Source organism: Cebus imitator, unplaced genomic scaffold, assembly GCF_001604975.1.
Source record: "Cebus imitator isolate Cc_AM_T3 unplaced genomic scaffold, Cebus_imitator-1.0 Scaffold59, whole genome shotgun sequence".
Lineage (NCBI taxonomy): Eukaryota > Metazoa > Chordata > Mammalia > Primates > Cebidae > Cebus > Cebus imitator.
Genome location: NW_016107374.1, coordinates 5,638,779 through 5,666,506, shown reverse-complemented (window position 1 = coordinate 5,666,506; position 27,728 = coordinate 5,638,779). Strand labels below are relative to the sequence as shown.

General features: G+C 46.9%; 2 protein-coding genes across 5 annotated transcripts in view; one reads left to right on the top strand and one right to left on the bottom strand.

Moving 5' to 3' along the window:
• Nucleotides 1–13,390, bottom strand: part of RNFT2 (ring finger protein, transmembrane 2) — a 120,783-nt gene extending 107,393 nt beyond the window's left edge. For both annotated transcript variants that reach the window (XM_017529531.2, XM_017529530.2), the window contains exons 1-4: nucleotides 13,233–13,390; nucleotides 11,087–11,263; nucleotides 10,508–10,566; nucleotides 499–965 (exon numbers count right to left, since the gene is read on the bottom strand). In XM_017529531.2, coding sequence (XP_017385020.1) covers nucleotides 499–965; nucleotides 10,508–10,566; nucleotides 11,087–11,110 — 550 coding nt within the window. In that variant the 5' untranslated portion in view covers nucleotides 11,111–11,263; nucleotides 13,233–13,390. The remainder of the gene's footprint in view (nucleotides 1–498; nucleotides 966–10,507; nucleotides 10,567–11,086; nucleotides 11,264–13,232) is intronic.
• Nucleotides 13,391–13,536: 146 nt separating this feature from the next.
• LOC108305029 (SREBP regulating gene protein) overlaps nucleotides 13,537–27,728 on the top strand; it is a 21,708-nt gene continuing 7,516 nt past the window's right edge. The window contains exons 1-2 of one of the 3 annotated variants that reach the window (XM_037738913.1): nucleotides 13,540–13,813; nucleotides 27,400–27,556. In XM_037738913.1, the coding sequence (XP_037594841.1) occupies nucleotides 13,703–13,813; nucleotides 27,400–27,556 (268 nt within the window). In that variant the 5' untranslated portion in view covers nucleotides 13,540–13,702. Of the gene's footprint in view, nucleotides 13,814–27,399; nucleotides 27,557–27,728 lie in introns of all 3 variants that reach the window. The other 2 variants (XM_017529528.2, XM_037738914.1) reach the window with 2 other exon arrangements.

The window sequence follows — 27,728 nt, the reverse complement described above, 5'->3', positions numbered from 1 at the left end:
TTCTCTCTCTCTCTCTCTATATATATATATTAAAAATTGTAATGTGTGTTACTCATATTAACTAAAATCTAATGCCACTGTGATCCCATGAAGAATAACCCCACTTTACAGATGATGAAACTGAGGCACAGAGAGGTTAAATAATGCACCTCGCATCACACAGCCAGGAGGGGACAGAGCTAGGGTACAGACTCCAGCAGTCTGAGTTATTACGCAGGACTCCTTCACACCAGCCAACCAGCGAGGAAGTTTCTATCATAACCCCCACAAGACAGATGAGGAAACCGAGGCTCAGAGAAGCCAAGCGACTTGCCCCAAGTCACACAGCTAGTCGGCCAGGATTTGAGCCCAGGTCTGTCTCAGAATCCTACACCCTGAAGCCCATGTTGGTCTCTGCTGCCTCTCCCTGGGCTTCAGAGGAGGAGCCCCCCACCCCATGGGCTGCAGGCACACTGCCGTGAAGCCCCTGGCGAGGACAGCCACGCCCCTGGAACTCACCGAGCTTATGCTGGAAGCACAGTTTGGCCAGGAGGATCAGGATGAAGGGGAGTCCTTTCTGGAGCCAGCAGATCACAGCCTTCAGCTCGGACAGGGCAGGGGCAGGAGTCCCGGGCTGGTCGTCGCCTCCTTCCTCCGAGTGTCCCCGGTGGTCCCCTCCCACGTGCTGCAGCAAGGAGGTCCCGCGGTGGCCGCTGTGGTGGAAGTGGTGGTGGGGCTGGCGGTGGTGGTAGGCGCCCCCCTCGCCCCGGCCCCCTCCTTCCTCCCTGGATGCGGGCATCTGGATGAACACGTCACCGCCGCCAGCCGAGGAGCCCAGCACCAGGCTGGAGGGGAACGAGCTGGTGGGGAGGCTGCCTGATAAGCCCGAGAAGAGCGCTGGTGGGGAGGCCGCCTCTGCCTTCAGACTCTCAAAGACGCCACCTTCATCCACACTCGCCTCGGAGCTGAGTGCCTGGCTGCGGTTTCTGGGTGACAAGGGGAGAGAAACCCCAGGAAGTCAGGCAGATGGAAAAGACCTCACTCTAGACGAGCATGGGGACCAATACTATCAGTTATGTTATGGGTTGAGCTGTGTCCCCTCTCAAATTCACATGAAGTCCTTACTCCCAGGACCTCAGAATGTGACCATTTAAAGACAGGGTCCTTAAGAAGCAATGAAGTTAAAATGAAATCATTAGAGTGGGTCTAATCCAGTGTGACTGTTGTCCTTGTAAGAAGACGTTGGGGCTGGCTGCAGTGGCTGATGCCCGTAATCCCAGCGCTTTGGGAGGCAGAGGTGGGAGGATTGCTTGAGCCCAGTTGTTCAAGACCAGCCTGGGCAACAGGGAGACTCCAACTTTACAAAAAATAGAAAGAAATCAGCCAGGCCTGGTGGCGCCGGACTGTAGCTCTAGCTACTCAGGAGGCTGAGGTGGGAGGATCACTTGAGCCCAGGATGTCGAGGCTGCAGTGAGCCAAATCTCGCCACTGCACTCCAACCTGGGCGACAGAGAGACTCTGTCATAAAAGGAAAAAAATGAAAAGAAGAGGAAGAGATTAGGACACAGACAGGTACAGAGAGTAGACCATATAAAGACACAGGGAGCAGACAGCCATCCACAAGCCAAGGAGAGAGGCCTGAGAAGGGACCAACCTGGCTGATACCCTGATCTCAGCCTTCCAGCCTCCAGAACTTGTTAAAAGAAATTTCTGTTGTTGAAGCACCCCAGGGTGTGGTACTTTGTTATAGCAGTCCTAGGAACTAACACAAATAATATCAATAACAAGAGGTCATAACCTTTATTGAAACCTGCTATATGTCAGATAGTCTTCTGAGTGTTTGGCATTGATTATCTTTATCTTACTAAATCCTCCCATCAACCCTGGAATTAGGTCCTATGGATATCCCCTCTTTACAGATAAAGAAACAGAGGCCCAGAGAGAGAAAGTAACTTGTCCAGAGTCACAGAGCTGGTAAGGGGTGGAGCAGGGGAGATTCGAACCCAGGCCGACTCTCTCTAGAGCCCACTTTAGTAACCAGCACACTTCGTTGAAAAGGGAGCACAGAATTCTATGATTCTAGAATTACCTCGAGATCCCAAGGACACCTGGTTCTGCAATCTTCAAGTTCAATGGCTCCCAGTTCCCCAGAGGGGCCAGCCTTGGTCACAGCTGGCACTGGGTGGGACCCACCCACTTAGGTGGAAGACTTCCATGAGAGTAATGTGAAGAAGACTTAGCTGGAAGGCCCACGTTCAAACTGCATCCCCACCTTTTCTAGGGGCTTATACCTCTGCACTCAGCTTTCTCACCTGAGAAGTGGGCCTTTATTCCTGAATAGAATGCTGGGGGTGGGGGGCGCATTAAGTTTAAAACACATTTTGCAATAATAGGTGCTCAATACATGGGAACTATTATCTCTGGTTTTTTTTTTTTNGCTGGTCTCGAGCTCAAGTAATTCGGCCTCCCAAAGTGTTGGGATTACAGGTTACAGGCGTGAGCCACCATGCCCAGCCTTTTTTGTTTGTTTTTTGAGGTGGAGTTTCACTCTCGTTGCCCAGGCTGGAGTACAATGATGCAATCTCGGCTCACCACGACCTTTACCTCCCGGGTTCAAGCGATCCTCCTGCCTCAGCCTCCCAAGTAGCTGGGATTACAGACATACACCACCACACCCAGCTAATTTTTTGTATTTTTAGTAGAGATGGGGTTTCGACAGGTTGGTCAGGCTGGTCTCGAACTACTGACCTCAGATGATCTGCCCGCCTCAGCCTCCCAAAATGCTGGGATTACAGGTGTGAGCCACCACGCCTGGTATCTCTAGTTCTTATGGAAGACCTGCAGGGCCAAATTGCTTTCCCTAGTTCCAAGCAAGGGTCTCTTGCGTTGGAATCAGGCAAAGGATTCTGTGGCTCTTGCAGAGCCGCTGCTAGAGGAACAGAGAGCCCGGTGTTGCCCCTGCAGGAATGGAGAACTCAGAATTGGGTGCAGTTTCCCATGAACATGGAGGTCTGGATACCATCTTTCTATTCTTGGGTTCATTCTCTTTTCTTTCTTTTTCTTTTGAGACAGAGTCTTGCTCTGTCCCCTAGGCTGGAGTGCAGTGGCACAATCTCAGCTCACTGCAACCTCTGCCTCCCAGGTTCAAACGATTCTCCTGCCTCAGCCTCCCGAGTAGCTGGGATTACAGGCACCTACCATCATGCCCAGCTAATTTTTGTATTTTTAGTAGAGATGGGTTTCATCATGTTAGCCAGACTGGCCTTGAACTCTTGACCTAGGTGATCCACCCACCTCAGCCTCCCAAAGTGCTGGGATTACAGGCAAGAGCTACCACGCCCGGCCAAGGGTTCATCCTCTTTTCAAGAGGAATCACTATACTGCAAACTCAGTCCACACCACAGATGCAAGTGGAGCTGATGTGCTTGATGTGCATGTGTTGGGGAAGGAGAAGACAAAGAGCCATTCCCTCCTTCTGTCACCCTGCAGGCACCTCCACAGACCGCTAAGGGACTCCAGATATACCATGAGCTTACTGAAAATGGGCTGGGCTTCATTCATTCTCTGGACCCCACAACCCAGGGCACACATTAGGTACTTAATAAATGTATACCAGATGTCATTCAGTCCAAAATGGCAGCAGGAGGCTTTGGGGAAAAATTTCCACTGTTTTCACATTTGATCTCATGTCATCTATCATATGAGACCGTTATCCACAGGGTGAGACATGAGCGTGCAGTGAGTTGCCCAGGCTGGAATGGTGTGATCATAGCTCACTAGAGCCTCAGACTCCTGGGCTCAAGTGATCCTCCCACCTCAGCCTCCTGAATAGCTGGGATTATAGGCATGTGCCACTGCAAATGGCTCCAGGAAATATGTCTTAAAATATATACAAATATATACAAGACCGGGCATGGTGGCTCACGCCTATAATCCCAGCACTTTGGGAGGCCAAGGCGGGGAGATCCCTTGAGTCCAGGAGTTCAAGACCAGCCTGGGCAACATAGCAAGAGCCTGTCTCTACAAAAAAATTAAAAAATTAACTGGGCATGGTGGCATGCACCTGTAGTCCCAGCTATTCAGAAGGCTGAGGTGGGAGGACGGCTTGAGCCCAGGAGGTAGAGGTTGCAGTGAGTTGAGTTCACGCCACTGCACTCCAGCCTGGGTGACAGGGTGAGATGTTTTCTCACTAAGCAAATAAATAAAAATAAAACACATACAGTCCAGCATCCATATTTAAGGATTCAACCAACCTTGGGTCATGGACCCACAGATACAAATGGCTGACTGTCCTAGCCATTTTATACAGGCGACTTGAGCAGCTGCATGTTCTGGTATCCACTGGGGGTCTTGGAACCAATATCCCCCATGAATATGGAGGGCCAACTGTATTTGATTATTTCATGATCCCACTAAAAGCGCTCCCAGGGTTTCCCATTCTGTATTCCTTCCCAAGATCTCAGATGAACCTTCTAGATAGGTACAAATATCATTCCCAAGTATCATGTTCCTTACTGACAAAGAAACTGAGATTCAGAGAGATGAAGCTGCCAAACTCTAATCTCATCGTGTGCCCGCTTCTCCTTTCCTACTCCAGGCTGTCACCTTCACCAGGATGTCTCTCCTACCCGCACCCCATCCCAACTAGGTAACACACGCTCATCCGTCAGATTTCAGCTAACGTCTCCCTTCCTGGGTGGAGGCTCCCCTCACTCCCAGACAATGACAGTCCCCGGCTCCTTGTTCTCACTGCACCCTCATGTCACCTACACAGGACTGATCATGGCTGTCATTTTATTCCTCATCTTTCTCTCAAGACCTGTGGCTCTCAACTGTGGCCATCTATTATGATCACTTGGGGGAACTTCTGGAAAAAACAGGTGCCCTGACCCCTCTGGAGACCAATTGAATCAAAATCTTTGTGGATGGGCCGCAGCATCTGAAGTTACTCAGAGTCCCCTCAGTGATTCTTTTTGTTTTGAGCAGGGTCTCCCTCTGTCACCCAGGGTGGAGTGCAGTGGCGTGATCTCGGCTCCCTGCAACCTCTGCCTCCCGGGTTCAAGTGATTCTCGTGTCTCAGCCTCTTTAGTAGCTGGGATTACAGGTGTACATCACCATGCTTGGGTAATTTTTGTAGAGATGGGTTTTCGCCATGTTTTGCTGGTCTCAAACTCCTGAGCTCATGTGATCCTCCTGCCTTGGCCTCCAAAATGCTGGGAATATAAGCATGAGCCACCATTCCCCCCCCCCACCACAACGATTCTAATGTACAGTCAGTGCTGCTAACCATAGCTTTGGACAGAGCTCCACTCCACAAGGTCAAACACTATAGCCTTGTTCTACCACCCCACACCATATACCTGGCACTCAGAACATGCTCAATAAATCTTGTTTGAAGGAATGCATAAAGAAGCGTACTAAAGGCTCTGAGAAGGCCTGCAACTGAAAAAGTGAACTTTGCTTAAGCCCAGTGTTCCCCAAACTTATTTGACCACAGAATTCTTTTTATCCATGGAAAACCATTTAACAGCTTGCAGAACACCTGTGACACACAGCAGGGGGACACGGTGGTTTCCCCAGCTGCACAAACTGGGCCTGCAAGTACGTTACTAAAAACCCGGTGAGGCCAGGCGCAGTGGCTCACGCCTGTAATCCCAGCACTTTGAGAGGCCAAGGTGGGCAGATCAGTTGAGGTCAGGATTTCGAAGCAGACTGGGTAGGGTAGCTCACACCTGTAATCCCAGCACTTGAGGCCAGGAGTTTGAGACTAACCTGACCAACATGGCGAAGCCCCCTGTCTATTAAAAATACAAAAATTAGCCAGGCATGGTGGTACACATCTGTAATCCCAGCTACTCAGGAAGCTGCAGCAGAATCTCACTTGAACTTGGGAGGTGGAGGCTGCAGTGAGCCAAGATTGTGCCACTGCACTCCAGCCTGGGTGACAGAGTGAGGCTTGTGTCAAAAAAAACAAAAAACAAAAAACACCTGGTGCAACAGAGGAAACTCAGGATTGGATTCCCTCCCCAACCAAGCCCCATCCCTGCTGGCTCCAAGAGCCCAGGAAATATGAACCCCTCCTCCCCGAGCTCTGGATAATAATAATGATAATATTAATAATGACAACGACAGCAAACACCATGGCTATCATCCTCAAGGGACCTTGAGCTTTTTCTGTACTTTGAGGAGCTCAGCTCAGAAAGCAAGAGTCCTGGCAGGTACCCATGTTGGCCCACAAGGAGGCCACTCTCCCTCCCTGGCCACCCAAGGGGCCCTAGAAAGCCATCCTGTCCTCCTGAGCTTGCCAGCACTCTGAATTCACTGGGCTCAGGGAAGACTCAACCCACAAAGGGGCTTTTTATAGCTGGCCTTCCTTCCCTGGGCCTCTCCCCTGCATCCAGCTGAGATTTCAGCCTAACTAGGAAAGAATATTCCTTAGAGGGAGACAGAGGCTGCACTTCCAACTTAACCACTTAAGGGCCAGAGCTTGAGGCAACCTAGGAGGAGAAGTGGCTCCGCTCAGACAGCAGGCAGCCAAAATGTGGCATCTCAAAGCACAAATGCTGGGGGACGAATGGATGGGGGCCCAAATGTCTGGCTGTGTGACTTTAGGTAATTTTCTTCCCCTCTGTGAGCCTCAGTTTCTGCATCTGTAAAATGGGTGCTCTCGCTGGGCTAATGTGACGGTTAGCAGAGTATAAGCACTCAATAGATGGTTTGAGTTTCCTGCTGTGGTCTCTGCCCCCAAGAGATCTCATGGTTCACTTGACAGCAGATGGAAATGTTATCTTTAGAGGCGGAAAAGGGTCCAACAGGTAGGCTTATTACAAGCCGGATGCTGTGTTTCTGCATCTTCACACTCACTCCTTCATCCATAAACAACTCTTTTTTTCTTCTTTTTGAGACAGAGTCTCACTCTGTCACCCAGGCTGGAGTGCAGTGGCATGATCTCGTCTCACTGCAACCTCCACCTCCCAGGTTCAGGCGATTCTGCCTCAGTCTCCTGAGCAGCTGGGACTACAGGCCATCTGCCCCCATACCCGGCTAATTTTTGTATTTTTTGTAGAGACGGGGTCTCACCATGTTGGCCAGGCTGGTCTCCAACTCCTGATCTCAGGTGATCCGCCTGCCTTGGCCTCCCAAAGTGCTGGGATTACAGGCGTGAGCCACTGCACCTGGCACGTAAGTAACTCTTGAGTTCTGTCACCTGCCAGTTTTGGATGGAGAAGCTGAGACCTAGAGGGGGAAGTCACGCACCAAAGTCACCACAGGTGGGAGGTGGCCGAGCTGGGGTTTGGCTGAGCCTGGGGTTCTTCCCTGCAGAACAGGCAGGCACCGTACAAAACGTAGTCCCAGTGCTGGAGCTGGGGGATATTTGTGATTTTGTAGCCAACCCTGAGCCACAGGGGGAAGGGGGTGTGAGGGTGGGAAGGCTTGGCTGCCCACCCTTTAGAAGTATGTGCTAACACGGGGCTTCCGGGGCTGGAAGCTGTCCCAACCCGAGAACAGGCCCCCAGGTGTGTTCTCTCTTGGGTTTCGATAGCTAGAAATTCTAGGCTGGGAGCAGGGGTTCATGCCTCTAATCCCAGCACTTTAGGAAGCTGAGGTGGATGGACTGCCCAAGCTCAGGAGTTCGAGACCAACCTGGCCAACATGGTGAAACCCCGTCTCTACTAAAATACAAAAAAATTAGCCAAACATGGTGGCGGGTGACTGTAGTCCCAACTACTCAGGAGGCTGAGGCATGAGGATAGCTTGAACCGGGAGGCGGAGCTTGCAGTGACCTGAGATCACGCTACTGCAGTCCAGCCTGGGTGATAGAGTGAGACGCCATCTCAAAAAAAAGGAAAAAAAAAAATTCTAGCTCATGAGTGTTTTAATTACCTTTTTTTTTAGATTCTATCTGGTATCCATTAATCACAGGGTCAAACTTATGGCCAAAGTTATTTACATGTCCCTAAGATCCAGAACCCATAACCCTAATTGCTGCTTCATCTAACTTTTTTTTTTCTTTTTTTTTTTTTGAGGCAGGGTCTCACTCTGTTGCCTAGGCTGGAGTGCAGTGGTGCAATCATAGCTCACTGCAACCTCTGCCTCCTGGGCTCAAGCAATCCTCCACCTCTGCCTCCTGAGTAACTTGGACCACAGATGCATGCCACCATGCTTGGTAAGTTTTCATTTTTTTGTAGAAATGGGGTCTCTCTATTTTGCTCAGGCTGGTCTCAAACTTCTGGGCCCAAGCAATCCTCCCACGTTGGCTTCCCAAAGTGCTGAGACTATTGGCACATACCACCATGCCTGGCTAGTTTTCAACTTTTTTTGTAGAGACAGGATTTCCCTATATCATCTAGGCTGGTCTCCAACGCCGAGACTCAGGTTATCCTCCCACCTTGGTCTCCCAAAGTGTTGGGATTACAGGTGTGAGTCACTGCATAGCCCTTCCTTCATCTAAGTTTTACACATGCAGCCAATATTTCTCCTGTCCTACATCATCCAGGGCTAGATACCAAACTAAAGAGCAACTTGAGGCCGGACATAGTGGCTCGCGTTTATAATCCCAGGGAGCAGCAGTTTGGGAGGCCAAGGAGGGCAGATCGCTTGAGCCCAGGAATTTGAGTCCAGCCTAGAAGACATAACAAAAACCCCATCTCTACAAATACAAAAATTAGCTGGACATGGTAGTGCATGCCTGTAGTCCCAGCTACTCAGAAGGCTGAGGTGGGAGGATCGCTTGATCCTGAGAGGTCGAGGCTGCAGTGGGTTGAGATTGTGCCACTGCATTCTAGCCTGGGCAACAGAAAAAAAAAAAAAAAAAAAAGAGAGACCACCTTGATACCCAGAGCCCACCAACATCATTCAAACTAGCCAGTCCTAAATGGTTTCCCCTGCCTTGCCTGTCTTTCCCACAGAAAACATCATAAAGGCCGTGGCCTATGCTTTTTCCTTGCTCCTTTCTGCCTCCTGACCGACACTGGTGCTTCCCCAGGTGGTCCTGCATGTGGCGGTATGCCCCCTCCTCTTGGGAAATCAAAGAAATAAAAAATTCATCTTTCAACGTCATTAGCCTCTCTGTGTTGTTTCTCGGAGTTATGATCTGAATGTCTGTGTCCCCTGCAGATTCTTAAGTTGACACCTAACCCACGCCAGGGACAGTGGTTCATTCCTGTAATCCCAGGGCTTTGGGAGGTCGAGGTAGGAAGATTGCTTGAGCTCAGGAGTTTGAGGCCAGTTTGGACAGCTTAGTGAGACCCTGTTTCTACCAAAAAAATTTTTTTAATGAGCACATGCCCGTAGTCCCAGCTACCTGGGAGGCTGAGGCAGGAGGATTGCTTGAGCCTAGAATTTGGAGGTTATAGTGAGCTATAATCACCACTGCACTGCAGCCCAGGTAACAGAGCAAGACCCTGTCTCAAAAAAGAAACCTGACCTGCAGTGTGATAGTACTACAAGGTGGGGCCTTTGAGAATGATTAGGTGATGCGATGGGCTCATCACGAAGGGGATTAGTGCCCCTAAAAAGGAGACCCAGAGAGATCCATTTCCCTTCACCACGTTAGCATATGGCAAGAGAATGGCCATCAGTAAACCAGAAAGTGGGCCTTTAGCAGACACTGAATATGCTGGAGCTTTCGAGACTTCCTAGCACTGTGAGAGATAAATATTTGTTATTTAAACCACCCATTTGGCCGGGCTCAGTGGCTCAGGCCTATAGTCCCAGCACTTTGGGAGGCAAAGGTGGGTGGATCACTTGAGGTCAAGAGTTCAAGACCAGCCTGGCCAACATGGTGAAACCCTGTCTCTACTAAAATACAATTACTCGGGAGGCTGAGGCATGAGAATCATTTGAATCTGGGAGGCGGAGGCTGTAGTGAGCCAAGATCATGCCGCCATACTCCAGCCTGGTGACATAGTGAGACTCTGTCTCAAAAAAAAGAAAAGAGCCAGGCGCTGTGGCTCACGCCTGTAATCCCAGCCCTTTGGGAGGCCAAGGCGGGTAGATCACTTGAGGTCAGGAGTTTGAGACCAGGCTGGCCAACATGGTGAAACTCCATCTCTACTAACAATACAAAAATTAGCTGGGTGTGGTGGCAGGCGCCTGTAATCCCCGCTGCTTGGGAGGTTGAGGCAGGAGAATTGCTTGAGCCCAGGAGGTGGAGGTTGCAGTGAGCCGAGATCCTGACACTGCTCTCCAGCCTGGGTGACAGAGCAAGACTTCATCTCAAAAAACAAACACCCATTCTATGGTATTTCTGTGATAGCAGCCTGAATGGGCTAAGACATCTCTATAAATTAAAATCCCACAGATACAATCATTGATCCGATAAGTCAGGTAGCTCACCTGTCACACAAGACTTTGAGATTTAGCATAAAAGCAAAAGCAAGCTATTAAGTATTGAGTGTTTAGTATGAGGCCGTCACTGTGACTCTAACTGACTCTGAGGGGAAGGCATTGTTCAATCCAGTTTCGGGTTGCCCCTTACCACCCGAAGCCCAGAGCCCTCAGATGGAACAGAAGCAGGGATGCCTACCTTTCGGGTGGAATGTTATCCGTGTTGCTGCTGTGGCGTCTCTGCATCTTCCTTAACACCTAAAACCCAACACAGGGGTGAGCCAGAGTCTCCCAACACTCCCACTGCCTGTCCGATTGCCAAGGTAATTGTAAACTGCAAACCCACTCTAGTGGTATCTTAGACCCCTAGTGCTCTCTGGCATTTTCCAAAGTGTGTTTCAATCTTTCATGCCATTCCATCCTCAAGGTGACACTCTATCCCATGAGGGAAGCTATCATCCCATTTCACAGAGGAGGACGATGAGGCTCAGAGGCGGAAGAAGTCCTCATTTGAGAGGATAAAGCAGTGAACTGTGTAGCCGAGAGGTGCCAAATGAAGTGAAGTGGGCAGTGGACTGGCAGTTGGGAGACATGGATTCTGGGTTGATGCTGCTGCTAACTTGCTGTGTGACCCTAGACAAATCAGTAACCTCTCTGTGGTTTCAGATTCCCCATGTGTTACGTGGGAGGGGTGGGGTGGTCAAACCAAAGCTTCCTTCCAGCTCTCACATTTAATCAAGTAGCCATAAAGATGCAAATTCTCTTGGAGACATGTCACCTGATTCACTGTGAAGAGCCACATGGACTTCAGAACTCCATGATGATGACACTGGAGGTAGGCATTCGGGGCTCCTGAGGGGGATGTGACCACTGGATCCCAGAGAGGACAGGCCTCCCCCTCCTCTTCGTCTCCAGAGGGATGCACAGTCAGGGGAGCTCTCCAGAGACTCTGGACCTGGATGGAACAGAACACTTGGATGAACAGTCCCTGCGATACCTGGAATCTGCTAAGAAGCCTTAGGACATGGCCAGTGGCTGTAAGCAAATGGATTCCATCTGCTCAGTATCTCTGGGTAGCCTCTCATTGATCCCTCTTTGAAACTCCTTTTTTTTTTTTTTTAAAGATAGAGTGTCACTCTGTCACCCAGGCTGGAATGCAGTAGTGTGATCTCGGCTCACTGCAAACTCTGCCTCCTGGGTTCAAGCGATTCTCTTGCCTCAGCCTCCTGAATGGCTGGGATTACATGCATGTAACACCACATCTGCCTATTTTTTGTATTTTTAGTAGATACGAGGTTTCACCATAATGGCCAGGCTGGTCTTGAACTCCTGACCTCAAGTGATCCACCTGCCAGGGCCTCCCAAAGTACTGGGATTACAGGCATAAGCCACCACGCCTGGCCCTCTTTGAAACTCTTAATGTATTGTATTTCATCCTATTGTCAAACTAAGAGTCTTGATTGGAGAACACTGAAAATATGTTTTAAACTCCCATGGCTGCCCATTGCAATCAGAATCAAACCCAAGCTCTGTCCACAGCCTACAGGTTCTTCCTGAGGTAGCATCATCAGTTTCCAACTGCATTTCCTCCCATTCTCCCTTTTCCCACCCCTGTCCACCCACAGTGGCTCTTCTGTTCCTCTAATATGTCAGCATGTCCCTGCCTCAGGGCCTTTGCACTGGCTGTTCCCTCCCCTTGGAATACTTTCTCCTCTAAATGTTACAGGGCTTGGTCCCGCAGGGCAAACTCCACCTCCTCCCTGAGGCCTTCTCTTCTCATTCTCCCAACCCTCTATAACACTACCCTGTTTTATAGTCTTCACAGTACTTATTTGTTCATGTTTGCTTATTTACTTATGATTTGCTCCCCCCCCCCATTAGAATATAAATGCCATTCATGAAAGTAGGGATCCTGTCTACTTGGTTCACCCCTCTGCCTCAGCATCTAGGACACTGTCTGGCACAGAGTAGCACTCAACAAGTATTTACTCAATGAATAAAACATCTATGGGTCTCCCAGTTCCCCTTTTTTAGATCCCTTGCTCTCTGTCCCACCTTTTACCCAAGCAAGGCAATAAGGGCCATTTACCTCCTACGAATAGGTTTAGCCTCCGTGAATATCTTCTTGTCTCCGAACCAAAGACAGTGTCTATCAGTTCAGGGCACTATTACTGACTGTTGAATGACTTCCTAATCCTGACTTGGCTTCTTGGGGGGCAGCGTTGATGTCACTAGGGGCACTGATTAGAAACAACCCGCCAGTGAAGCTTTCTTTCTCCTTTGAAAAATTAGGTAACAAATCAGTCAGCAGTAGCAACTTCATATATAAAGAAAAGGTCATTGCATAAATATTTTTCAAGAATCTACAATCTCAACTTAATCTCCCTCTCACCTCCCCCCGCCCCCATTATCCCACATTGCAAATCCTTGGGGTAAAATAAAATTTAGTATTCCAAAGTTCTCATCCACACATTTAATACCGCCTCCTAAATCGAATGCTCAAGACTACTTTCGGATGCTTGTATTGGAAGAGGCTTCGGCTTCTCTGTTGGAAGCAGGCCGTACATAATTCTGGAATAAATTTTTGCACGCGGGATGCATCTGAATGAATGAAACGCCTTTTAACCCTCTGCTTCGTACATCCCACTATGCATCTTTGAAGGACAGCACCGAGAATTTTCGATGCTTGCGATGTTTCAAGTTACGCCCCCGGGGCCCGTTACAGGACTGCACCGAAATGCATTCAGCGGAGCATCGCCTGCATCACTTGGACTGGAAACCGGCAGGTGCACTTAGGGGACGACATAGCGAGCGCTTTTCATCCCTGCAACCGACACACCGCAAAACGCTCTGGGACTGCAAGGGCAGGAGACTACACAGACCATGTTGGGAGAAAAGAAAAAAACATCGCGTTCTCTTTTTACCTGCCCAGACAATTCAGCAATCACAGCCGCATCATTCAGGTCCAGCCAAGCCAATCACCCGCGCAACTCGGGCAGCATGTGACTTCCGATGCTTCCGGCCTCGTATTCGGTGGTTTCACGGCGTCGCCCGGCCAGGCGCTAGGACCCGGGCACAGCTACGCCCGTCGCACTCGCTCGATTGCCCGCCCCCTTTCCCGGAATTTAGCCAATAGGAGGCCGCCGCTCCGCAGGGACCAATGGTGAGGAGATCTTGCGCGACTAGCCCATGACGCTACGGAGCGGAGGCGGGGCGTAGGGCGGGGTCACGTGGGGCGGCGCGCAGGGCTGCCGGGAGCTGACAGGGCTGCGGGCCGTGGGGCCGGCGCCCACCTGGAGGGATGGGGTTGCCGGTCGCGTAGGGGCCATGCCGCCCGGATCCCGGGCCTCCCGCGTTCCGCGCCCCGGCCGCCGCGCCCCACGTCCGCGCCGGGATGGTGAACCTGGCGGCCATGGTGTGGCGCCGGCTTCTGCGGAAGAGGTGGGTGCTCGCCCTGGTCTTCGGGCTGTCGCTCGTCTACTTCCTCAGCAGCACCTTCAAGCAGGTCAGTGGCCGCCCTTCCCTTCTTCCTTCCTTCTTTCCTTCCTTCCTTCCCATTCCCTTCTTTTCTCCTTCCTGTCCTTCTTCCTGCCTCCTTTTTCCCTTCCTCCCTCTCCTCCTCCCCCTTCCTTTCCTTCCTTTTTCATTTCCTTCCTTCCCTTCTTCCTGCCTCCTTTCCTTACCTTCCTTTCTTCCTTCCTGCCCCTTTCCTTCCTTCCTCCTTCTTTCCTTTTTTCCTCCCACTTCCCTTCCTTCCCCTTCCCTTCCGTCTTCCTTCCCTTCTTCCTTCTGTCCCCCGCCCTTTTGCCCCTCTCCCTTTCTTCCTTTCCTCCCTCCTTTCTTCCCTGACATCCTCTTTGCTCACTTCCTTTTTCCTTCCCTAATTCCTTCCTTTCTCTCCTTTCTTCGTTCTTTCCTTCCCTTCTTCCTTCCTCCCCTTTCTCCGTTGCTTCTTCCTTCCTTCCTTCTTCCTTCTTCTTTCCCTTCCTCCTTCCATTTTCCTTCATGTCCCTCTCTCTTTCTTCCTCCTTCCTTTGCTCCTTCCTCGTTCCTCACCTCGTTCTTACTCCTTCCTTCCCTCCTCCTCCTCCTCCTTCCTCCTCTCTTTTGTCCGACCTCCTGGCTTCTGTAGCGGCGCTGCCGGGAGCGGCCGAGGGTGGGGAGAGGTGTGCATTCCTGTCCGGGTCTCAGCACGGGCAGAGGACCTGCTCACCGCGTTGGGTCTGCAGCGAGAAGGGGTTGCTAGGCCAGGGCAAAGCTGGGTCTCGAACCCCGAGTTGAGGACCCTTCAGCAGTGGTGACTGCTTTTATGTACACCTTCCTGCTTTTTACCTGCCGGGTCCAGAGCTAAGAGAGGGCGTGCAAATGCTCGCTTCATCCTTGCGGCAGAAGTGGAGCGTCCCCGTGTTGCAGCCTGAGAAAGGAAGACACAGAGAGGTGGCCAGGGTCGGCCAGCGCTGGCATAGGTGCCCTTCGTTTAATCTGGGGGCTCTGTGTCCTCCTGGGCGACTTAGAAGGACCCACAGTTCCTTTTCTGCTTTCTGTGCATAACTTGATCGGTGGAATTCCATCCCTCCAACACACTGCACCCCTTCATTTTCCTTCCAGGTGAGGATTTGTGGGAGAAACAGCAAGGAGCTTGGGTGGGAAGTCTGACCCAAAGCATTCATAAGTATGTTTAGTTCAGGTTGAGTGCTTAGATTTGTAGAAAGGGTGGTTACTACAGCCCAGGGTACATTCAGGATAACCCTAGGTTTGCTGTTGTCCTGACGTGGTTATAAAAAGCTCTCCTTTTTACTCTCAAAGCTCAAGTTTGTAAATAAAATACGTAAACTAGTAGAACACTGATAAAACTATGTGGTCACCCTCGTTTTAGTGGATTGGCAGAAGCTGTGAAAAGGGAAGAACAGGGAATTGTATGTGACCTCCCTCCCACCTTAGGCAAACAGAGAGGCCGAGTGTGATAAGCCTCTTTTGTTGGCTGGGATGTCTGGGTGATCATGTGAGCGACCAGACTTCTGTGACTTGTGTTTTCTGCCACCTCCGACACCTCCTCACAGTCACGTGTTATCCCTTCTCTGTCTTGTGGACTCCTGAGTGGTGGCGTGTGCCAGGAATCCGTCCTCTGCCTTCCTCTCTACCTAACTCAGGTGATCTCTGGGGCCATTGTTAAATACTCAGGTGATCTCTGAAGGGATACTGGTGGTGCCCTCAGTTGATAACTCCAGCCTAGACTTGTCCAGAAATCCCCAAATTCTTATATCTAATTGCCTAGTTGGCATCTTTTTTCTTTTTTTCAAAAAATTTTTATTGTGGTAAAATATGACATAAAATTTCCCATCCTAACTTTTTTTTTTTTTTTAACACAGAGTCTCTGGGTCACAGATAAACAAGTAAATGAACAAGAAATGTTCAGTTAGCGATTCCTACCACAGAATCTCTTGTCACTAGGCTGGAGCGCAGTGGCACGATCTCAGCTCACTGTAACCTCCAGCTCCCGGGTTCAAGCAATTCTCCTGCCTCAGGCATGTGCCACCACACCCGGCTAATTTTTGTGTCTTTAGTAGATGGGATTTTGCCACGTTGGCCAGTCTGGTCTTGAACTCCTGACCTCAAGTGATCCACCTGCCTTGGCCTCCCAAAGTGCTGGGATTACAGGCATCAGCTACCACACCCGGCCCTATCTTAACCATTTTTAAAGTGTGCAGCTCAGTAGTATTAAATACAGACTTAACGCTGTGCGACCATCACCACCATCCATCCCCATGACTCTTGTAGAAACTGAAACTTCATACTCCTTAAACAATAGCTCCTCATTTCTCCCTTCCCCCAACCCCTGGCAGCCACCCTTCTACTCCTTGGTTGATGTTGAATGTGTTTTTGTTTGGACCAAACAGAACTCTTGATTCTCTGCCAGCACTTGTTCCTCTCCGAGTCTTCCCAGTCTCACTCAGCGGCATTACTGTTCCCCAGGTATTCAAGACACTTCATTCTTTTTCCTCTCACTCCCTATATCCGAAATATTGGCTCTGCCTCCAGAGTGTATCCTGAATCTGTTCGTTTCTTCAGAGTGTCACTGCCACCCTAGGCCAAGCCACTGGCATCTCTCATGTCAGATAAAACTCCGGATGCTGTTCCAGGATCTCTGCACGGTAGAATCTTTTTTGTCATTTCAGTTCATACTGTTACTGTTTCAGACTATACCTGGTGACAAAGTGTAAATTACTTCCATTCCTTGCTCTGAAACCTGCTTTATTTTCTTTGTGGTAGGAATCACGAACTGAGCATTTCTTGTTCATTTGCTTGTTTATCTGTCTTGCTTCGCTCTCTCTTAATATTCTCGAGAACAGAGACCTTGTCTGTCTTGTTCATAGACTCTCCAGCCCCCAGGATACTGTCATCCACTTCATGGGAATCCAAATATTGACTGAACAAACAAGTGAGTCTTTTTAATTGGGATGACTATTTCTTTTCAGTCTGGCATACGTCTGCTAGCCTTTCACCTCTTGGCTCACGTGCTGTTCTGTGACCTTCCCTACAGCCACCTTTTCAGTACCCTGACACATCATCTTCATTTTAACTTACAGTCATGCATCACTCAAGGTTCTGAAAAATGCATCTTTAGGTGATTTTGCTACACCCGTAGGCTGTGTGACGCGGACTATTGCTCCTAGGCCCTGAGCCTCTGCAGCATCTGACAGTACTGAATACTGGAGGCCATTGCAACACAATGGGAAGTATTTGTGGACCTAAATATATCTAAATATAGAAAAAGTATGGTAAAAATACTGTAAAGAAAAAAATGGGCTGGGCGTGGTGGCTCACACCTGTAATCCTAGCAGTTTGGTAGGCTAAGGTGAGTGGATCACTTGAGGTCAGGAGTTTGAGACCAGCCTGGCCAACATGGCAAAACCCCATCTCTACTAAAAATACAAAAATTAGCCAGGCATGGTGGCACACGCCTGCAATCCCAGCTATTCGGGAGGCTGAGGCATGAGAATTGCTTGAACCCAGGAGGTGGAGGTTGCAGTGAGCTGAGATCATGCCTCTGTATTCCAGCCTAGGCAACAGAGTGAGACTCTGTTAAAAAAAAAAAAAAAAAATAAGAAGAAAAGCTGGGCACGGTGGCTCACGCCTGTAATCCCAGCACTTTGGGAGGCCGAGGTGGGCAGATCACGAGGTCAGGAGTTCAGGACCAGCCTGGCTAGCACAGTGAAACCCCGTCTCTCTACTAAAAATACAAACATTAGCTGGGTGTGGTGGTGCGCACCTGTAATTCCAGCTACTCAGGAGGCTGAGGCGGGAGAATCGCTTGAACCCGGAAGGCGGAGGTAATAGTGAGCTGAGATTGTGCCAGTGCACTCCAGCCTGGCGACAGAGCCAGATTCCTTCTCAAAAAAAAAAGAAGAATAAAAATGGTACACCCATAAAGGACACTTACCGTGAATGGAGCTTACGGGACCAGAAGCTGTTCTGGATGAGTCGGGGTTGAACGTGCAGGCCTAGGACATCACTGTGTACCACTGTCAAGTGTACACAGGCTGCACTGCATGTATTTTAAGATTTTTCTTTAGGAAGTTAATATTCACTTACTGTAATGTTTTTACTTTATAAACTTTATTTTTTTCAACTTTTTGGCTGTTGTATTAACATTTAGCTGAAAACACAAACACATTGTACAGTTGTACAAAAATATTTTTCTTATTTGTATCCTTATTCTATAAGCTTTTTTCCCCCAAATTTTGTTTTATTGCTTTTTAAACTTTTTTTTGTTAAAAACTAAGACAAGCACACATGTTAGCCTAGGGTTTCCACAGGGTCAGGATCACCAGTGTCCTGCCTTCCCCTCCACATCCTGCCTTCTTTTGTGTCCTTCAGCAACACTGACAGTGCTCTCTCCTGGTACAGATTTATCCCTCATCGTTATTAGTGCGCTGGATATTTCCCTGACTAGTGGTCGAAGATGAACATCTTACTGGTTTTGGTAATTTGAATGTTCTGCTTCTGAAGGGACCTAGTGATGCCCTTTGACCATTTTACTATTGGGTGTCCTCTGTCACTTTGTAGGAATTCCCTGTGTTTAGGGCTACTATTTCTTTGTGGTTCGGGCTGGGACTCTGATTCAGGTCCACCTGATTTTAAAGCCCACATTCTCAATTTGTGACCATCATGATAGAGATGAAATGCGTAACATGCAGCCTTGGTTTTGCTTGCACGGTTATATTGTCGTCTTGTTTTGTTTTGTTTGTTTGTTGAGATGAGTGGAGACGGCTCACTGCGGCCTTTGCCTCCCAGGCTCAAGTGATTCTCCTACCTCAGCCTCCTGAGTAGCTAGGACTGCAGGTGCGCACCACTATACTTGGCTAATTTTTCGTATTTGTATTTGTATTTTTTTGAGACACAGTTTAGCTCTTGTTGCCTAGGCTGGAGTGCAGTGGCGTGATCTCAGCTCACTGCAACCTCCTCCTCCCAGGTTCAAGAGATTCTCCTGCCTCAGCCTCCCGAGTAGCTGGGATTACAGGCATGCACCACCACACCCGGCTAATTTTGTATTTTTAGTAGAGCCCATGTTGGCTGGGCAGGTCTCAAACTCCTGACCTCAGGTGATCGGCTTGCCTTGGCCTCCCAAAGTGCTGGGGTAACAGGCATGAGCCACAGCATGCAGCCTTCTGTATTTTTAGTAGAGACGGGGTTTTACCAGGTTGCTCAGGCTGATATCAAACTCCTGAGCTTAAGCAATCCGTCTGCCTCTGCCTCCCAAAGTGCTGAGATTACAGGTGTCAGCCACTATGCCTGGCCAGTATTTTTAAAAATGGGATAAAAATGTATGAGATTTCATACAAATCCTTTCTTCTGGCTTCTCTTGAAATACCAGGATACTTGTCAGCCCTGGGTCTGTGTCTGGTGCAGCAGCCATTGGGAAACTAACTGAGCCAAGCTGCAGTCCTTTAGAACTGGGATCTGCTCTCCGCTGGGCCGCTCAGTGACTCACTATGTCCCTGCCTGATCTCCTTGGGGAGTAGTTGCTAGGGCAGTTCGCAAGGAGTTGGTCATCCTCTTCTGGGCACATGGTGGGATTGGCTCCCACACTCTTTGAAGGAGGGTGGCTGTGTGCCATGCATTGGCTAATACAATGTAAACTGTCACTTGCAGGCAGAAGCCTTGGTGACCTTGGAGGCCTTGTGCTGAGAGCCTCGTTCAGCCTGAGGGACTAGGGTGAGCAGAACGCCTCAGCTCACCCATGGTAGACTCGTAGCATGAGCAAGAAACAATCTTCTGTGAAGCCACTGACGCTGAGGGTTTTTTTAAAGCTTGGTTTTATTTATTTGTTTTTGGTACAGGGTCTTGCTCTGCCATCCAGGTTGGGGGGCATTGATGCCATCATAGCTCTTTGAAGCCTCGAACTCCTAAGCTCAAGGGATCCTCCCACGTCAGCCTCCCAAATAGCTGGGACTACAGGCATGCACAACCACACCCAGCTAATTTCTTTCTTTATTTTTTTTCAGAGATACGGGGCCTCTTTATTTTTTCCAGGCTGGTGTCAAACTCCTGGGTTTAAGCAATGGTCTGCCTCAGCCTCCTAGAGTGCTGTAATCACAGGCATGAGCTACTGCACCCAGCCTTTAGTTTTTTATAATAACTTAACCCACCAGGTTCCAAAATGTGGTCTGTGGACCCCAGAGGGTCCCTGAGACTCTTTCAGGGGATCTGCAAGGCCCGAAGAATTTTCAGAATAACACTAAAATATTACTCGCTTTTTTACCTTGTTGACACTTTGATGGTGCAGAAGTCGTGGTACCTTAGCAAGGATGAAAGCAATGGCAGCAGACTATACTAGGAGTCATATTCTTCACAGCCATACTTGTAGTTTCCAAAAAAGTAGTAATTTCACTTAACAATGAAGCTGTCAAAATTACTACTTTTGCTAAATTTTGATCCCCAAATACATACCTTTCCTGTAGAGTGAGAAGGGAAATATGGCTAACGGCACGTTCTGCCTACGGAAATATGATGATTGTCTTGAGGAAGAGCTTTGGGAATTGAGTTGCAAGGTTAAGTAGCCACTTTTTTCACGGAACACAATTTTTTCTTGAAAGAACAAGAGATACACTAGTTATTCAGATTTGGGTAACTGGTAGACATTTTCTTGAAAACGAATTAAGCTTGTTACTTTACAGAAAACGTCTGACATTATTTGCCAGTGATAATATTTAAGCTTTCAAGTGAAAATTAGAATTTTGGAAAATGTGTACCTGCTACCCTTAGCTTGTAAAACTTTCTAACACCTAAAGATTAAGTCACTGGTGATATTAACAAATGTGATTTTTAAAATATTGTATAATAAAAACGTGTCAATTAGAAGATCTGCATAAGATCTGTACAACGTGCAAGACAAAGTCAGGGATTTGAACAGTTTATGAAAAATTCATAGATATGGTTTCAGATGCCACATTGTGCGGAAGGAACTGGGTTTTTTGGTAAGTTTTATTGAGATAGAATTCACATATCATACAGTTGACCCATTTGAAGTATATAATGCTGGTTTGTAGTATATTTCCAGGCTGTCCACGATGGCTCACACCTGTAATCCCAGCACTTTGGGAGGCTGAGGCAGGTGGATCACCTGAGGTAAGGAGTTCGAGACCAGCCTGGCCAACATGGTGAAATCCTGTCTCTACTAAAAATACAAAAATTAGCCAGGTATGGTGGGGAGGGAGGCTGAGGCACAAGAATCACCTGGAGCCAGGAGGCGGAAGTTGCAGTGAGCCGAGGTCTGCCCATTGCACTCCAGCATGAGTAACAAGAACGAAAATCCGACTAAAAAAAAAAAAAAAAAAAAAAAAATTAAAAAGTAGTATATTCACAAACCAGTAGTTCTAAAATATTTTCATCATCTTCTTCCCCCTGCCCCTCAGTCCTAAGAAATCACTAATCTACTTTGTTTCTATAGTTTTGCCTATTTTAGATATTTCATGTAAATGGCATTATATAAATACGTGGTCTTTTTTGATTGGCGTTTGTGTTTAGCATAATGTTTTCAAGGTTTACCCATGTCCTAGCATGTATTAGCACTTCATTTTTATGTCCGAATACTATTCCATTGCGTGCATCTGTCACGTTCTGTTTATTCATTCTTGTTGAGAGGCATTTGGGTTGTTTCCACCTTTTACTTATTCTGAATAATGCTGTTACAGACATTCATTTACAAGTTTTCTTGTGGACATGTTTTCATTGCTCTCGATATATTAGCAGTGGCATGACTGGGTCAGATGGTAAATCTGTGTTTAACTTTTTGAGGAGCCACATAACTGTTTTCCAAACTGGCTGCACTGTGTGCAGTGAACTTTGAGGAGACTGCAGTTGTCAGATTCTGGTGTAGCATTTAGTGTCAAGTATGGCAGAGCATTAGCCATAATTTTCTGCAAAAGTTATTAAAGTAGTCCTCCCCTTTCCAACTGCACATCTGTGTGAAATAGATTTTCTTCGTATACTCCAACCCAGGCAATATATTGGGACAGACTGAATATAGAGGTCTCCCTGGAGATCCAGCTGTCTTCCATTAAGGAAAACATTAAAAAGGTTTGCAGAAATAGAAAAACATTGCCCCTCTCCTTACTATGTTTTTAAAAAAAATGTTTTTTCACAAAAAAATTCACGTACTGAATTCATTGTTATTTTTTTAATGAATAAAAATCTAAAATAAATATTTTAAGGATTATGTTTTAATTTTCAAGATGGTAAGCATCAATAGCCATAACTCACATAAACCCACATATTGGAGTCCTCAGTAATTTTTAAGATTAGAAAGGGTTCCAGGACCCAAGGCTGTGAGCCTCGCTGTCCTGGGTCCTCCGGCAGAGGGGCTCCCGCGTGTGTCTGACTTGGCCGCCCCTGCTCCGCTGGCCTTAGTTTAGGTGGTCTTCCACTCACTAGCTGTGGGCCTCGAGGGAGCTGGGGTTCTTCCTCTGTAAAATGGAGATGGTGAGATGGAGTGTACGGGTCCAGGGTGTGTACACCCTGATTGAGAAGAGCTTATGAACCCCGTGAATCCATGTGCACCTTAGCTCTGCTGCAGTGAGACTGGAAACTCGTGGAGCAGATGCAGCAGCTTTTGCCTGGAGGATAGTTGATTATCCTCTGCTGCTCTGAATTCCCCTTTTCCTTGGTTTTCATGTTAATTAATGCTGTGGGGGATAACCTGGAGAGATGGGCGGCAGGAGAAATCAGTGATGATGGTGGGGATGCCACTGAGGGAGGGTGGGGAATGGTGAATGGTGCAGGTGACTTGGGTGCATTTTATTATTAACAAATATTATTAACAAATAACACCAACTGTGTGCCAGGCACTGTTCTGCTGGTTGGCAAAGACAGAGTGGGCAAAGCAGATGACACCCCTCCCCTCCAAGAGACTATATTCCGCAGCAGGTAAGGAGGAGAGACAGTAAATAAGCAAAATAATTTCAGATAATGATGTATGAGATGAAGAAGACAAAGCAAGGTGACATGATCTGGGGCAGGGTGGGCCTAACTATGTGAGGCATTTGACTTGAGATTAAACAATTTCCAATCTTGGGAGTCAGAAGGGCCTTAAACTTCCTATCATGTGACCAAATGTTCTCATTCCTGTTCAAGTGGTGCAGCTCCTGAAAGTCTCAGGGCTGTTTGCATAACGCCTTGAAAATATATGAGCGTGTTCAGCCTTAAGGGAGCTAACTAAGAAAATTGGTGCCAAGTTAGATACTATCTGAAATGAGCTATAATATATAATATGAGAGTTGCTAATTTGGTGGGGTTGTTTTGTTGTTGTTTTTCACTGATTACTAAGATATATGTATTTCAGAATGTTTGTCTCATATTGCACAGGGTAGAGGAACAGATAACAGTTACCCGTAATCTCACTAACCAGAGGCATCCACCGTTCGTATTTGGGCATATTTTCGTTCTGCCATTTTTCATAATTTTTGTTTGTATAGTTGAGACACACTGTCTCTTCACTTAACATATAAGCATTTCCCTGTCTTTAAAAGCTCTTTGGAAATATGATTTTTATAACTGAAAATTTCCATTATCAGGCAGCATTTAGCCATTTCTCAAATACCAGACATTTGAAATACCCTCTGGCCCTTCTCCCTCTCCCCTCTTTTTTTGAGGTTCATAAGCAAGTCTCTCCTAATGACAAGAGTGCGTTATGTTTCCATGCTTTACTGCTGACGTGGGACATTCATCTCACTTGACCTGTGATAACTCCTGAAAAGTACATAGCACAGTTATGAATACAGCCCTTCTAAAGCCGGCCACAAAGCAACACGTTAGTCATCACGATGTATTTCTGTAGCTCTTTACAATTAGGAAGAAAGCTTATGGATTTTTGGCTCCTGCTCTTTTCTTTGTATCCTGTACCCCATGTGGACATCTGTCATAGTATGTGCAGTGACTGATTGCACTGATGCATGGACATACCCCTTTCTCAACAGCTCTGAGACTCTTAGAATACGGAACTGGACTGCCATTCGGCTCTGTATCTTCAGCATTTTGTAAGAACTAGATACCTTCGAATAAATCTTAAGTGAAAAAAATATAAATATGAGGAAAAGCTTCAAATTGAGACAACCTAAGAGAGTAGGTGAAAGAGCTTAGGAAAGGTAGAAATTCCCCCATCCTGTGAAGGAATGCCCTCGGCACCCTTTCCAAGACTGGGCCTTCCAGAAAGCAAACGTTGCGAAGTCATTTCTGCCACATGCTTTCACCATCCTTTTGGCAAGATCTTGAATATTCATGTTTGAAAACACGTTGAAGTGCTGGGAGAATTGCTTTCCTGTTTACCAGGAATGTCATTATGTGGCAGGGGTCCTCCGGGGACGCACTTGACCATGAACCCTTGTTTTCATTCGGAAGAATAACAGGATAGTGCAGCAGTGATGTTAAGAGCACTTTTAACCTTGTCGTAAAATCCAGCTTACTGTACTTTGGCCAAGCTCTTAATAGTCTTTATGGCTATTAATTTATCTAGGGTAGCATTTTTGCTCAGTTTAGATCGCACATAGCTTGGTGATGCAGTTAAATGATAGGGTCCCAGCAGAGCAGAAGAGTATGAGTTCACAGGTAGTTAAGCAGCATGCACCTAAGTGATTTGTCCCATACTCCCAAGGCACCTGCGCTTAGCACCTGTTCTTGTAGTAACCGAGGGATACACATGTTGTTTTTGTATAACCCGCCCTGGTCCTGCTAGTACCAGTTCTTTCTTTGCAAAGAAGCAAAAGGGAGGGGGCAGAATAGAAATGAAAGCCACCTTGAAAGACTGTTTTACGCTTTGTAAATCAAAGAACAAAATCCGGTACTGGTGGGGCTGTGATCAAATTGTAAACACTGTAATGTAAATGCTGGTGCTGTGGTGCTATTAAAAATGGTAGAGAGAATGTGGGAAGTTATTTGGCCCTACGTAGCATGGTACTACACGTTATTCAAAAGAATTGTTTTAAAAGCTCCACATTTTATTGCAGTATGATCTTTGATAACAAAAACCTGGGCCTAACGTTGGTCCGTAGAGGATGTGTTTACTAAATGATGGCACATCAACATGATGGATTATTATGTAGCCTTGAAAATGTGATTATCAAGATAATGTAGGGACTTGGAAATGTTTTACTATCCAATTAGTGTCAAGAAGAGCTGAATGCAAAACATCCTAATTTGTATAAATGTTGAGGTCAAAAGCTAGAAGTTAATATGCAAAAACAAATATAATGTATTGAAGTTGATGGGATTATGGACAGTTTTTGCCTTTAGTGTTGGTAACTGTATTTTTTAAACAATTTTTTGAATAATTACAGATTTACAGAAAAATTGCAAGTATAATAGAGTTCCTACAGAATCTTCACTTAGTTTCCTTCTGTTGTTAATAATCCTGTTTTTAATGGTGTTACCACTTTATTTTAAATTTAAAAGATATTCCTAAGATGATTAAAGATAATTTTAATAGCCACATATATCCCTCCCATGCTAAAGTCTGTAGTAGAGTAGTTCCCCTTATCTGTTCTGAGACCCTCAGTGGATGCCTGAACCTGCGGCTAGCGCCAAACCCGATACATACTGTTTTTTGACCTGGTAACGAGTGACTACTAAGTGACTAAGATGGATACGCTGGACGAAGGAATGATTCACAGCCCAGGCAGGACAGAGTGGATGGCGTGAGGTTTCCCCGTGCTACTTAGAACAGTACTCAATTTAAAACTTAGGAATTGTTTACTTCTGGAATTTTTCATTTAATATTTTTGGACCATAGTTCACTGTGAGTAACTGTTAAAACTTCAGAAAGTAAAACCATGGGTCAGGGAGACTGCTGTACATCTTTCCACACCTTTATGTTAGCTCTTACCAACCAATATGTGCATATTGTAATAATTATTATCATAATATGTGTGATAATATGCACATTATTCTGCCAACTTGCTTTTTCCATAATAATACACTATAGTCACGGAGTGGTCTGCAACCCTATGTATTAAAATCATGTAGGCACTTTAAATCCACAGATTTTTCCTGTCCATAGGTGGGCTTAGGAATGAGAATTTGTTTTATGCTCCCTACAGTAATCTGATGTGCAAAAGTCAGGTTGTAGAACTGCTACTCTAGTTAAATAGCTATCAGTTGTATCTAGGTTTGGTTGTAATAGTATTGTTATGCCAGTGTTCATTCCATCTCCACCTTCAGGGTTCATGCCTCCCAAGTAGCTGGGATTACAGGTGCCTACCACCACGCCCAGCTGATTTTTGTATTTTTAGTAGAGATGGGGTTTCACCATGTTGGCCAGGCTGGTCTCAAACTCCTGACCTTAGGTGGTCCACCTGCCTCGGCCCCCTAAAGTGCTGGGATTACAGGCGTGAGCCACCACACTCAATCAATTACAAGTTTTTCATACCATTGAAACAATGATGTAGTAAACATCCCTGTATTTCCCTATACATTGGTGTTTTCCATAGGATACACCTGAGTTTCCTGGGCCAAAGTGTATGTAGATATATATTTTTAAAATACTAATCGATCTTCCCAGATTACTTTCCTAGAGAAATGCTAATAGCTATAAATATTGTTACCATTTTTTAAGTATATAAGCTTCTTCATCAGATTTTCAAGGTTAGTCCCATTTGCTTAAAAAGTGACACATGACAGATTATTTTTAATGATAAAAGCCACAAACTCCATTAGAACGGTGAATGTTTCAAGTGCATAAAAACCCTATGGGAGGGAGCTCCATCGTTGTTTTGTTATCCAATAATCAACTGACGCCTTCAGAAGAGGCTGTCTCAAGCTTGGCTTGTTTTCTGGCACTTGGACATCTTCCTCCTTAGTTTTTTTAGCAGTATAGAAAAGGCAGCTTTGAAGGCTGGCTCCTCCGGACATAGCTTCAAGGCCAGAAGAGATGGTCTTAGACTCTTGACTCCAGGGCAACTCTTCCAGTTGCTTGTCTGGGTAGAGGGCTGGCTGGCCAGTGTGTGTTCAGTAGAGGGTTACATACCCAGTGGTCCTTCATAGAAGAAATTCGTAAGTTGACATGCTCCATTTTGCCCCTAAAACCAACCACCTAATTCACGTTTTCCCAAACGTCTTCCACCAAAGTACCTGTAACTGCAAGTGAAAGGGACTTTGTGCTCTAGTGTCTGAGATGAGAGTCACAAACATTTCTTCTTCTCTTTAAAACGTGTGTTCACATTTTAAATTCTGTTCCATGATGTATTTAATAGGAAAAATATTTTAAATTACTTGCCATCAGAAAGAAAATGTCCAAAACTTTTCCTGTCCAACTTTTTCATAAAATTCACACTTTTACACACATTTATGATGTGCATGTCATCCAGGAGCCATCTGTGTTAAGTGTGCCAGTTTTGAAGCATAGCACTAGCTATTGCTTTCTCCTACAGGTTTATTTAGTGACTTTGGCTCAGGCTTTGCTTGTACCAGGAGAGCACAGGTTCCTGTTACGTAAGCTTTTTACAGTATTTCTGTCCTCTTCTGTAGCTTCTATGAGAAACTGGGGAAATTGTAAGAAAGGATTCTGGATACTTAACCTTCTCACTTATGGTTTCTTTGCAGGAGGAGAGGGCAGTGAGAGATAGGAATCTCCTCCAGGTTCAAGACCATGATCAGCCCATCCTGTGGAAAGTGCAGTTTAACTTGGGCAACAGCAGTCGTCCGAGCAATCAGTGCCGGAACTCCATTCAAGGGAAGCACCTCATCACAGATGAACTTGGTGAGGCTGGCTTTTCTTCCTCTCCAGGCGGTCAGGAGCATAGACTGGGTGGGCCATTCATAGGGTTTTTTTTTTTGTTTGAGACAGAGTTTCACTCTTGTTACCCAGGCTGGAGTGCAATGGCACGATCTCGGCTCACCGCAACCTCCGCCTCCTGGGTTCAGGCAATTCT